The 13,679-nt window shown below is 35.6% G+C and overlaps 1 protein-coding gene across 1 annotated transcript in view; it reads left to right on the forward strand.

Annotated features, from left to right (window-relative positions):
• Nucleotides 1–10,161, forward strand: part of ADGRL4 (adhesion G protein-coupled receptor L4) — a 110,534-nt gene extending 100,373 nt beyond the window's left edge. The window contains exons 14-16 of the mRNA XM_010963353.3: nt 6,818–6,909; nt 8,250–8,418; nt 8,766–10,161. Coding sequence (XP_010961655.1) covers nt 6,818–6,909; nt 8,250–8,418; nt 8,766–8,828 — 324 coding nt within the window. The 3' untranslated portion in view covers nt 8,829–10,161. The remainder of the gene's footprint in view (nt 1–6,817; nt 6,910–8,249; nt 8,419–8,765) is intronic.
• Nucleotides 10,162–13,679: the final 3,518 nt, after the last annotated feature.

Here is a 13,679-nt window from a genome sequence, read left to right on the forward strand (position 1 = left end):
GGCCAAATTCGGTTTCGTGCGATCAGTTTCCTTGCTGACCGTTGGACAGAGGTGAGTCTCAGTTTGCGGAGACCGCCCACACTTCCCGACTCATGGCCATTTGGCTCTGTCTTCAGTTCCCTCTGACCTCCACTTCTGCCTGCTCTCTCCTACCTCTGGCTGCATCTCTCTTCTCTCTGCTGAATCCCTTCTGCCTTCCCCTCTGGTTTTTAAGGGCTCACATGTTTGCATTGAGTCCTTATCCAGGATAACTTCCTTGTCCTAAAGTCCATAACCTTAATTCTATCTGTGAACTCCCTTGTGCTGTATGCACAAGTTCCAGACGTCAGGGTGTAGACATTTTTTTTGGAGGGGGCATTATTCCACTTACCACACACCCCTGTACTATGTCCATATCACTGTCACAGAGGCATGCAAAGAGGTGATTCCAGTTAGAAAATAATTTTTTAAAAAAGAAAAAAAGGAAAAACTCAGACTGAAGAGAAAACTCTAAGTACTTAATTCCAATCTAGCTAGTAGACAGTTTTTTTTTTAATTAATAGGTCATCTCTTTTCATTTTAAAGCTTAAATTGAAAAGCACTTAGCCATCTCTGCAGTGGCTAGGGATTGAAAATGAGTTTTGTTTTTTTTTTTAAATGGTCTCTTGGTAGGCCAGTAGAAACCCAGCTTTTGTCCGTGGCAGAAGCAGGTTTGTCCTGGGCCAGTTAATTTAGAAGTAATAAAACTATTTGAAAGGATATAGTAGTTGTGATTATGACACATTCTTATATGAACCAGATCCTGCTTGATATATATGAAAAATTAAAGTGTGAGTCTAAAAGTGCTATAAGAGAAATTTTCTCATTCTTTCTGGTGAGATTTGACATCAGCATATAGATGGCTTCAAAAATTATTGAGAAAAAGACTAAGAAAGGAAAAATGACTGATCAGGATGCTTTATTTTGAAGTCTGAATTTGAAGCCCTTGGGTTGAATGTACCTGTAGGTCTAAATCTTTCAGAATTAGCTCCCACCCTCTCACCAGATCATCTATTTAAATTTCTCATTTAAAAAAATAGGCACTTAAAAATTTTAATGCACTCTGTAAAACATCAGAACATGTCTGCCAAACTTCAAAGTAAGTGCATGTACCAATGAAGTGAAGAAACAGTTTTCTGTATAGATAAGTATCTCTCTCTCTCTCTTTTTTTCTTTTTTAGGTATAGTCAGTTACAATGTGTCGATTTCTGGTATCTCAAGATAAAGCGAGGGAACTGATTTTAAATTTAAAATATTACTGTTTCTCAAGGGTTAAATTTTCACGACTGAATGATTCTTCACAGCTATTTTCACTCTCTTCAGTATTCTAACGTGCAGCGATGAATTTCAGAGTTCTTATGTTTGCCATCTAATGTCCTTGTCTTGTTTATTCCTAGAAAAGGTTTAATAAGTTAAAATTGGTTTTTTGGAGGAGGTGGGTATAGCTTAGTGTTAGAAGGCATGCTTAGCATGTAGGAGGTCCTGGGTTCAATCCCCAGTACCTCTATCTAAATAAATAAAATTATTTTTTAAAAATTGAGACAAAAATGATAATGAATGACTTTACTCATTTGTGAGTCATTAATTAGCCCCTGTGTTTTGCGACACTAACATTAGAGATAAATAATAAGAGAATCAGCACATATAGATAGACACAAATTAGTGAAAGTGTGAATCAATTTAAAGGCATCAATTTCCTAATTAAGGTTAATATAAAAATTTTCATTATATTTTAAAGATTTACTGAAGAATTAAAATATGTTCTCATTGATGTAGCCATTGCTTGTAAGCACAGTGTTTATAGTACCTTTGCAACTATTTAACCTAAAATATAAATATTTCTCTATCAGTTCTCAAAGTCATTACTTCTAGAATAATTGCAAATTATTTCTTAGTATCAGAAATACTTTTTAACTCTTGTTTTGAGCTTTTGTTTTTATCGCATCTCAAGCTGTTCATACTTATTTCATAAAATATTCTTTCCCAAAAGATATTTTTCTATACCATGTAAAATGCATAGCATTTCAACTTAATTTCTACTTCTAAGTAAATAAAGTCATGTGCTTTTAGGTGATATTGATTCTTTGTTTAGGGTTTTTCTTACTCTATTGGAAGAAGAATTTAAGTCACATACATCTCTGGATATAGAGAAAATGCAGGCAGTTTAAAAGGAGTAAATGTAGGTTTTTCTAGTTATCTGAAATTTGCTGAATATTATAATATGCTTTGGATTTGGCTCTGAGATTTGTTAGGGAAAAAAATTATTCTGCCACTTCTTAAAATGGTAAAGAATGCTTTTATTTAGGACTATTTTGATAGATATCAAAACTATTGAAATAGGGGAGATGCAGCTCAACTCTGAATATAATAAAGGCAGCTGGGGATTTCTGGCAAAGGAACAGGCAATGTGTGGGAGAGAGGGTGGGGCTGGTGGATGGAAAATCACTAAGAGGAGACATCAAGGGTAGGGAGAATTCTTGATAAACTTTCTTTAACAGCTTTCTTCCTGAACGGCAGGCTGGGGTGATCAGAAATCAAGGATGTGAGATGCGGAGTTTGATTAGATATTGAAAGTGATCAGATATGAAGAGTGGGAAATCCTCTCGCAGCTGACTTAGCAGGATTCTTGCTAAAACTGGACACCGCAAGGATGGCACTGACACCCAAGGTCGAGGCCTAGATGAGAAGAGGGCTCACAGGAACCCGACCACAGTTTAGTCGAGGAACGTTTTTGTCAGTTTCCTAGCAACTAAGGCAAGGGGAGAGCACGTTGATGTAAGAATTTGCATCATTCAAAGCAGTAAAGAATAGCATCACTCTCTACATTGCCATGGGATTGAACGCACAGGTCTGATTTTATCACTCGGGTTTCAGTTTTTCATCGAAGTCCACTGGGAGGCAGTGTGTAGGTTAGGGGCGTTTAAACAGAGGTGGTGATGGAGAGAGCCATGGGGATACCCATGGGCCCTGCACATCCAGTGGCCAGAAGGCAGGCTTTGTGTGCTGGGGGGAGACCGGAAGAGCCAGTGTGAGTGGAGTGAAGTGATCAAAGCTTAGAGAAGCAGGACTTGCAGGAAGAGGTGTATCATTCCAGGCCTGAGAGACTGTTGTGAGATCTTCAGGTTCAACCTGAGATGGGCAGCCACCGGTTGCTGACTAGAGAAACGGTCTGAGTTACATTTTAAAGGGATTGGTCTGACTGTTGTAATGAGAGTAGATTGTAGGAAGGCGAGAATACAAGCAGGAGACCACTTAGGGGGCTTTTGCGATTGCCCAGGAGGTGGTGGTGGTGGTGGCCTCTTCCAGGAAAGGCTCTGTGAAGGCGGCAAGTGGTGGTCATATCCCAAATATGGTTTGAAAGTAGAGATGAAGGGTTTGCTGTTGAGTAAGCTTGATCTGCTTGCTGGAAAATGAGATAACTTTTATGTGTGAAGTGGGAAAGTTTACAGCGAAAGTAGGTTCTTTCAGGGAAGACCGCAGTTTAATTTCTGACATTTTTAACTCAGGAGGCCAATTAGACTTCCAAGTGGTGAAGTCAGATAAGATCTAAGGATACTATTTGGAGCCACGGGGTCTGACCACCCAGGAAGTGAGTGTACATAGATGGGTCCAAGGACTGAGATGCAGACAAATCACTTCTTTTCTCTGTGCTGCCCTCCTTGGGCTCTGCTGGTCACTGAAGATGGGCTTAGAAATCATACGTTAGGGCATCATCGCCTGGGTTCTACTGCTGCTGTGCAAACAGCTGCATGGCACGTCCTGAATAGTGCTGCTCTTGACTCTTGCCTGCTCACCTCCGTCCTTATACTGTAAGTTCCTTGAGGAAAAGGACTCTAGCGCATAAGTGATTCTTAAGTGAAAGAATAAATAAAAAACCTTTGCCGTTCAGAGAAAAGCTAAGTACTATTCATCTCTGTCTACCTCACCTCCTGATCCTCTTCCCTGTGTTTGCTACATCTCAGCCACCACTGTGGTTAATGCCTTAAAGGCACGTCGCATTCCTGACGCTCTCAAGCATCAAGGCTTTTTCTATGTCATTTTCCTTCACAGAAAGCATTTCTCCCTCATTCTCGTTCCGCTCAGGCATTATCATTCATCAGGTCCTGGTTTAAATGCTAAATCTTAAGAGATAGACTTCCAAAACTTTCATCCTAATCCACCTTCATATAATTTCTCCTAACAGTCTAAACTTGTGACTTAAGAGCATTTTTCACAGTTTGTAGAATTATAAGTATTTGTATGATTTTTTTTTTTACTATTTTCTTAATAAGTTTATGAGAACAAAAGACAGTATTTTGTTCCTTAATAGGTACCCAGCCCTCACCACTCTATCAGCCACTTAATAGACCCTTTATAAAATGTTTGGAACACATGCAAGTAAAAAATTCCATATATCTGTATTATTGTCAATGAATGCAGATAATACAATCAATGTATTTGTGAGTATTTTTATTATACAAAACCATAACACCTTTTGATAAAAATGCTTTAATCTGTTTTATCTTACAATTGGGAAAATAGAAATTTATGGACAAAGAATTAGTCTCCTGTTCGTCCAGTGCACCTGGTTTTCATAATAGGTAAACATTTTCCTTTTTAATGCAGAGAAGGTGTACTTTCCAGAACTAGATCACCCATGGAGAATGTTCCATTTCCACTTTTCACTGTTTTAGGATATAATGTAAAAGAGCATTTCTAAAATGTGTGTGCACTTCTGAGAAACCCTAGCAACATGGGTGACTATTTTTCTAATTTGTTTTATCAAAAACAGAAGTTTAAGAAACTTTAATATTACAAATCACTAATGTGGAAAAATTATTCATTAGAGAACAATTTTGTAATCATTTAAAGTTATTTTATCTTATAACACTTCCTTTGTTTAGATGACAAGTTCAGTATAAACACCTTATTAAAAATTTTTTGAAGATTATCAAACCAATAATGTTTGAGTATACTATTTATACTAACCAAATGCTAATACTTTGATTATTTTTTAAAATATACATATGGCAGATACAAACTACTATGTACAGAATAGATAAACAACAAGGTCCTACCATATAGCACAGGGAACTATATTCAATGGCCTGTAGTAACCTGTAATGAAAAAGAATATGAAAAAGACTATTAAATATATGTGCATAACTGAATCACTGTGCTGTACACTAGAATAAACTAATACACATTGTAAATCAACTATACTTCAACTTCAAAAAGCCTAAGTGTATATATATATATATATATATATTTATAAAATTAAATACCATTGTTGTTTCTAAATTTATTTAAAGAAGCTATAAATATAGAAATCTCATAAATACTATGCACCTCTCCTTTATAAGTAGCAAAGGCTACTTATAAAATTAAATATTATTGAATTGTCATTTCAATTAGTTATTTGAGCATAATACAACAGGGTGAAACTGTCAACTGAATCAATTTAAATATATTTTATCTCCTCTCTGCATTTGCTGAAATTTTTTCTTTGTGGGGGGGTCTTACTGTAATTAAAATTAATTAATCATATAATTAGAAGTAATAGACATTTGGAAGCAAGAAGAAGGAACTACATCCATATTCCTCTAAGATTTTCTCTCAAGGACCTCTCCATGGAGACCCAGTAACATGAAATTACCTGACCCTTTATTTTATACTGTTTTTTATAGTAGTAATTTATAAATTTCATTTTCAGGAACTATATAAAACTCCTTAGAGTATAGAAGAAAAAAAACAGAACTTTTCTATAAGTTTCTGAAATCCTAGTGTAAGAATTAGCTGAAAATTAAAATACTGCACTTTGCTGCTGTTATTACAAAATGGCTTTTGAAAAATCTATTTGGATTAATAAAATATATTCGGTAAAAGATTAACCTGCAAATTATTGCTATAATTTAATATTTTAAATTACTAGTATGCTTATATTAAAATAGATATACATTTAAAATATATCCCTCAATTAATCCTCTGACACTGCAAACGTGACTTACAGGTCTCCAAAAATACAAGAAAGGAAAGAAAAGAGGAAATTTTACATAATGCAGTCACTTTAGAAGGGGTAAAAATCCTGCGTACCCTATGTAGCTCATGTGAGGAAATATAAATAATAGAATGTGTTTTCCAGTAAAAATGTATATGCCTTCACACAAACATGTATTTCATTGGCTAATATTTTGAAAGTTCATGAGGTTAAATCTAGGGAAAGAAAACAACAACATGAATATTAGAAGGAATAGCCAGTTGAACCAAAGAAGGTATATTCAGACATTTTCTAGCAATAGAGATTGAGTGTGTTCTGGTGAGTTTTCTTATTTCCTTTCAGTTTCTCTTCTCTAGTTTAAATTTTCAAAGGGTTGACAGAATTATCACTGCAACTCCTTTTCAAAGAAACAGCACACAATTTAATGAACAAAAATTTGACTTCTCAAGTGTTCATAAAGTTTTTCAAACCAAAATTTATCTTACTATGTATATTAACCGTATTATTGGCAGTAGACGATATTCATCAATCTGTAGAAGTGATCGTAACATCTGAAGAAGTTCTTGAACAGGTGCTTGATACAATCTGGCAAACTGTACTAATTACCATTTGTACCAGCAATTTTCAATGATATTGTAAAGATCAACCACAGATTTGTTTGCATAAGTCTACCAGAGGGTTTGTGCTTCTTAATATACATAAAAATGCCATGATTTGCTGGTTTCTATTTATTTGATGTCTTTGCTACTTGTTTATTTCCTTTATATATATCTAATGTACTATGAAAATTATCTCTTTTTTGAAATTAATTTATTTCCTCAGGTTAACCTCTTGGCATTTGGTGTTATCATATACAAAGTTTTCCGTCACACTGCAGGGTTGAAACCAGAAGTTAGTTGCTATGAGAACATAAGGTAAGTGTTTTTTCAATTGTACTTTCTTTAGTAATTAAAAGCTTCTGTAACTTAAAGTACAAATCATTTTTGGAAGGACAATTTTTACATGATTTTTTCACGTTTTTTCCCCCATCATATTTTAAATACTTATTGCAAAATAGCATTTAATATGTTCAATGAGCCTATAATCATCAAAGATTAAATGGTAAGTAAAGCAATCTTTTTAAATATACTCCCCTTCAAAATAAAAAACAAATGATGATTGCATTTGAAGACAAAAGAAGGCCTTAGTGATTTTATTTTGCACAACATTTCTCAGAGCTCGGTAACTGTGTTTCTTTCTTGTGATTACTAGTTTGCATACTGCCGTGATTTTTCCGTCACCTCCTCCCTTTAAAACTGATTTATTGAGACCTTGAAAATTGTTTGTTCAGGAAAAATTGAAGTGAGCTGTAGGGAATGTTAGAAACAACTGATTTCAGGTGGCTTGGGAACACTCCTGGAGCTTGGATACCTTGCACAAGGTTTACAGTTGGGATTTAGCAAATGTTTGATCTATTACTTTCTTTTACTCTTCACCATTCATAGTTACATACAGTTTGCCAGTTTAAATAAGGTTAAGAATGACGCTTTTTCTAAGGTACACTGCTAAAACATCTTCGGCAGTAAAGAATGATTGCACTAAGAATGAATGAGAAAATAATCATTATTTTCAAGGCAGTGTCCTCAGTAAGCAGGATTGAAGATTATTTTACTGAAACTCATAGGCTATAAGTTGAAAATGTATAAGAGACTATGTGCATGTATTTTTTTTTAATTTTTAAGAAATCAGTTTTCTATCATGAATTTATTTTGAGGTAACTGTATTGCAAAAACAAAACAAAACAAAAAATTCTTGTTTCATATCTTCAACATTCTTCTCCACCAAGACTGAAAGGAAACAGAAGCTTCCTTTGATGTCCGGCACAAGGTAGCCTTTTCAAGGTTTCTTAGGGAGAATACTTTCTAACAGATAACTGTCTTAACCTTCGGGAGTTACCACAACATTAGATTGGAAATCAAAGCATACACCCTGCAGTACACCAGATGAAAATATTTTAAGATTAAGGAAATTCCTTGCAAAAGACCGTATTTTAGTAATGATGCCTTGAATTTGGAAGCACATCCAGCCACAGTGCAGCAAGCAGGATACCCCAGTCTGTCCCCTGTAACTTGAGCACAATTTGTCAGTTTCAAAACCATGACTGGTCTTTACCAAAGATTCCTCGATTATGCAAAAACTGACTCCCCACATGACTGGAGGAATTTGGGGATGTCCACGTAGATCTTTCAGCTGGAACATTTCACATTGGTTCCAGGTCTTGTGCCAGAGGAGCCCTTGCTCTTCTGTTCCTCCTCGGCACCACCTGGATCTTTGGCGTTCTCCACGTTGTGCATGCGTCCGTGGTGACCGCTTACCTCTTCACCGTCAGCAATGCCTTCCAGGGGATGTTCATCTTCTTGTTCCTGTGTGTTTTATCTAGAAAGGTAAGCAATTTGTTATTTTTGTCGACCTCATAGAATATTTTTGTAGCATCAGCTACCAAATTGATAACCATTCTCATAGATTTATTGTATGTACCTTTATTGCCTAAATGCAGTACATTTAATATCAAAATAAGCGGAACATCTAGTTGTTCATAGCACAATATGCTTTTAAAAAACCTGTTAGTAAGGATATAAATATAGCTTATACTCACTGGAGCGTATTCTGACAGGTAGTCAGAAGACAATAATGATTTAGAAAACCAAATATAACAGTTTAATGTGATTCGAAAGTAATTTGTTGTGATTGCTGCAATTACGTTTAATATTTCTTTCTTTTTTCTTTTTAGATCCAAGAAGAATATTATAGATTGTTCAAAAATGTCCCTTGTTGTTTCGGATGTTTGAGGTAAACAGAGAGAACTATGGATAAAAAAGTCAAGCTATGGACGGCCGATGTGTAAAAATGACCCAATTATTAATTACTAGATAATCAAATCTTTTAAATCAGTTTTTCTGTTTACTGTGTAGAAACTGTAGATAATAAGAGATAAAATTATGTACCATATAGGTATAGTAAGCTTTCCTACATGACTTAGTTATGTCAAAAGTAGTATTGCAGATATTTGGAAAGTAATTGGTTTCTCAGAGTGATATCACTGCGCCCAAGGGAAGATTTTCTTTCTAACACAAAAAATATATACATGTCCTGAAGGAAACCCCTGGCTTGATATTTTTGTGACTCATGTTGCCTTTGAAACCAGTCCCCTATCATCTTGGTAATGAGCTCTGTTACAGAAAGTGGAGCGTAAGAGAACGAAGGAGTGGAATATAAAACAGTAAAAAAGGAATAGCTGTTATAACAATGAGATGTATTTCGAGCACACTTGTTTTGTAAACTAGATGAGAAATTAAAGGGATAAAATCAAGTACTGAGCAAACACATCTTACCATCTTGTGAATTGTTCTGAACTTAAATTTCTACTGAAATGACTCTGACCTGTATTTATGTCCATTTTCTATTCGAATAGTCTAAAAAGGACACAAAACTTTACAAAAGGAAAAACTAAACATTTCTGTTCTGTTTTTAGGTTCACGTTAGAGTGAGGTATATGCTGTTTCTATACTTATTTCACAGATGGTGACTTCAAATGCTTATTCAGTAGTACAGAAATGTGTCAAAATATAATATTGTTCATGCCTGTAAATGTAAAAATGGTGTATATAAACCTGAAGCACTGTGTGCTATAACCTTTCAGTGTAGTGAAAAATACTGTATCTCATTAGACTAGGAAATTTGAGTTCTTTTTTTTTTTAATTTTAGAAATGTTGTAGATCACATGGCAATACTCCCTTTTAACTTACTATTTGTAAAATGGCATTGTAAATATGAAAGTATTCATAAAGTGAATTGCTATTTTTTTTTCTGTTCAGAAAAAAAACACATTTTAAAATGTTATTTATAGCAAAGAAATCACTAAGAACTGTGGAAACTTTCATGGTGGCTCTTTCCTGACACTTTCCCACTATTAATGTATATCTGCTAAAATGTAAGGCTTCTGTCTTCAAATCTTCTCATTCAAATGCAGAAGTAGTAATTTTATTTCAAAAATATGTAATTGTTCTGCACTTACCTGTAAAAGTATGCCAAGATACGAAATGTTGTGATTTTAACTTAATTTCTCCAGCCGTTAAAATGAAGTCTGTCAAATCTTGCTCTAACAAATAAAACATGATCTAAATGAACCTTTCTGTTGCTTGGCTGAGTCATTTTCTCAAGATGAGCTACCTGCCAATGTCTTAAACATTTTTAGAGGATTTGTGATAATAACTTTTGATTAGATCTTCTGATCTCTTATAAGAGAAACCTATGACCTATTATTAGCATTGTCATCATAGGACAGTGTTATAGGTCTACTAGAACTGATATTGGAAAAGTAACCTGGTAAGTCAATGTGTACAAATCACGTGTGATGAGCAAAACAGTGCCCCCCCCCCCCCGCCAGAATGCCCACACCCTAATCCTCGGAACATATGACTATGTTAGGTTGCATGGAGAGGAGAATTAACCAGCTAACAGCTACTCAGCTAACCTTGACAGGAGGAAATTATCCTGGATAATCCAGGGGGGCCCAATGCAATCAGAAGATTTCTTATAAATGAAAGATGGCGGCGGCAGAAGAGGGAGCCTGTCAAAGTGATGCAACATGAGGCATCCTCAACCACGCCTTGCTGGCGTTGAAGCTGGAAACAGCTCGCAAACCAAGGTGTGCAGGCAGCTTCTAGAAGCTGAAAAAAGCAAGGAACTGGATTCTCCCCCAGAGCTTCTAGAAAGAAGTCAGCCCTGCTTGCCGTACCTTTGTTTTAGCCCAGGGAGACCCAATTCCGACTCCTAATCTCTGGAATTGTAAAATAAGAAGTGTATATTGTACTAAGACACCAAGTTTGTTGATAATTTGTCACAAATTTATTGATAATTGTTTGATGATTTGTCACAGCAACTATAGGGAACTGATACTGTGGAGATATGCAGTGTTAACATCTTCAGAGACAAACAAGTACTCATAACATTAGGGCAAACCTTAGCTCATGCACTTTGTTTTCACCAACCCTCCCCTAGATATCACTGGATGAGATTTCAGGCCTTCTCGTATCTGCTTACCTCCCCGATTTTCACTTTTGCCCTAAGAGCCTCTTCAGTTATACTAAACCATTTCTCTTTCCCAGAACTCACTATGGTTTACCAAATCCCCTATTTCTGTAATTTTCTCCTTGTGATCGTCGTTACTCTGACAAACATCTACTTTTCCCTAAGGTATTTTTCTCTGTGAAGCCTTTCTTGGTTCACACAAGGAATTAGTCCCTCCCGCTGCTGTGTCATCCCTCCGCCTAGTGCTTATCTGTTTTAACATTTATCACGTTGTATAGCAATTATTTAGCCCAAGCTTGAGATATTTATTGTACCAAGATTTGTTCTTCCTTAAAGGCAAGTACCTTCTCTTTTTTGCTTCCTGAATCAATGTTACTGCCTTCTGTTTTGTGACCACACAGTTGATGTGATAAGAGAGTCTGGATCCTCTGAACAGTCTGGCTTTTGCTCTTTTGCTTTAGGTATTCCATACTGGAGGCCCCTTGGGTGAGCCAGCTTCCCAGGTAAAGCCCTCCATGCTTCTCTCAAACTGCCACACAGTTAGGCGGAAGAGACAGCCAAAAATGTCAAATTGGTGGCATGGAGCAGGCAGAGGAATTAGGCTACTAGTGTACACCTTGAGCTCATAATATAGCTTCAACTCAAGTTTTCCAATGAAAATCTTCTTTGGGGATTTCTAAGGAGCTTGCCAAACTACTGATAAAGTAGTGCTTCATTTTCCATCGGGCTGGTATTCCTCACATGTCACTTCCTCATTTGATAGTGATACCAGGATTTGAGATGCAATCTCCTCAATTCCTAAAATGTATCACAAATTCATTAATAAATATTACTTTACAAACTCTTCTTTGTAAACAAATAAGGATGGGAGAAGGGTTACAGAATTTCAAGAGATTTAATCAAAGAACTCACTACTTGAAGGATGGCCTTGAACAATGAGATGAAAGGACATCAACATACAAGATAAATACCCTGACTGTGTAAAAACATTGCTATTAACTAGAGATATTATGATCCTCTATTAAAAAATATCTTTTGGTTGATTGATTGCACTGTGGTTAGGAAAAATATTTATACACAATGTAACACAATATAGAAAATACATAAGAAAGTCTATTAACAAATACTCCACAATCTGCATGCTAGATAAACTAACAAACTATACATTCTTAGTTGATGATGGTGTCATTTCTTCAGTCTTATTAAATTCACTGTCCCCCAAAGTGACCCTGCATTTCTTAATTTTCCATATTTTTAAAGTTATTGTACCCATCTTCAATGAGTTAGAAAATATGACTCTTTTCTGTGTCAAGATTATTCTCTAATTTTTCCAACATGAAATCTTTGAGGAAAGTATGAATTACTGATTAAGTGTGGATCTAGAAAAAGTATCTGTTGTTCAGATTTTTCTTTTACTGAGAATGTCTTCTTCCATGCAAGTTCTACCCATCATTCAAAATCCCTGGTATGAAGCCTCTCAGATCAATTTGGTTCTTACTAATTACCCCAGTCACTAAAACTATAGCAGTTATAAAGTGTATGAAATAACATAACACTTAACAGGGGTTGTTAACTTATCATGCAGTGTTGAAACTTTTAGATTTTAGACTACGGAGGTGAGAGAAATAACTTGGAGATGGCATTTAAAAGAAAAAAAAAAAGGATCTCTTCCTGAGAGTTAATACCGATTTCATTGTTAAATTGCAGGATCTCTTTTAATTCTTACAGTAACATATGCAGTTTTATCCTCATGTTTCAATGTGAAAAGTACTCAATGTCACACAGCTAGGAAATTGCAAAGTTAGTGTTTAAACTGAAAGCCGTAGCTCCTTCTGCTCCTCCATTGGAACTGAGGGACGTGCTCAGACTCCCTCAGATAGGAAGTTAAATTCCTGTTTACAGTTATGCTCTTTGGGGGATGGAAGATGGGTGACGTGCTTTTTTAACATGTCTCTTCTACGTGCATGTGCAATTTGAAGTGTGTATTTTATATGCTCTAAGGTGAAGTGTTTTTCTCCTTTCCCCTTTGCTTGGCTGCCCTTTCCCCCCGCATCTATTTCCATCCCCCATCCCCACTTACACCCTCAACCAGGCAAGTTACCTTAACTACTTGGGATATAGCCTTCCATAATTTTCTTCCTGTTCATTTCATCAGATTCAAATGATTTATACGTGGAATCACATTTTAAAAACATCTCTGTTACCTGCTTTTCTCACATGGAAAGCTAATGGATTATTTCATTCACTCTTTTTAAGAGACTGAGTAATATCTCATATTGAACCTGGACCATAATTTGCACAGCTGGTATGCAATCTGGATTAATGAAGTAATATATTGGAAGACTTCAATATCTTTCAGGAATAATGCTCTCCATGCCATGTGGCTTAGTTTTATTGTTTAAAATACCAAATGCCAACAGTTTTTTTTTTTTTTTCCATGACGGATGTGGATCTATGTTGATAAGCCAAAGCACTATCGCCTTTTCATTGATACAGAAGTAGCTTGTTATTTCTTGTAACTGTTCAGTGAAAACCATACCCTGAATTTGAAATCCACAAAGCTCCTTGAGCATTTTCATTTAAGTGAAAAGGATTTGAATTACTTACCCCAGAT

This window comes from Camelus bactrianus, chromosome 13 (assembly GCF_048773025.1).
Source record: "Camelus bactrianus isolate YW-2024 breed Bactrian camel chromosome 13, ASM4877302v1, whole genome shotgun sequence".
NCBI classification, from domain to species: Eukaryota; Metazoa; Chordata; class Mammalia; order Artiodactyla; family Camelidae; genus Camelus; species Camelus bactrianus.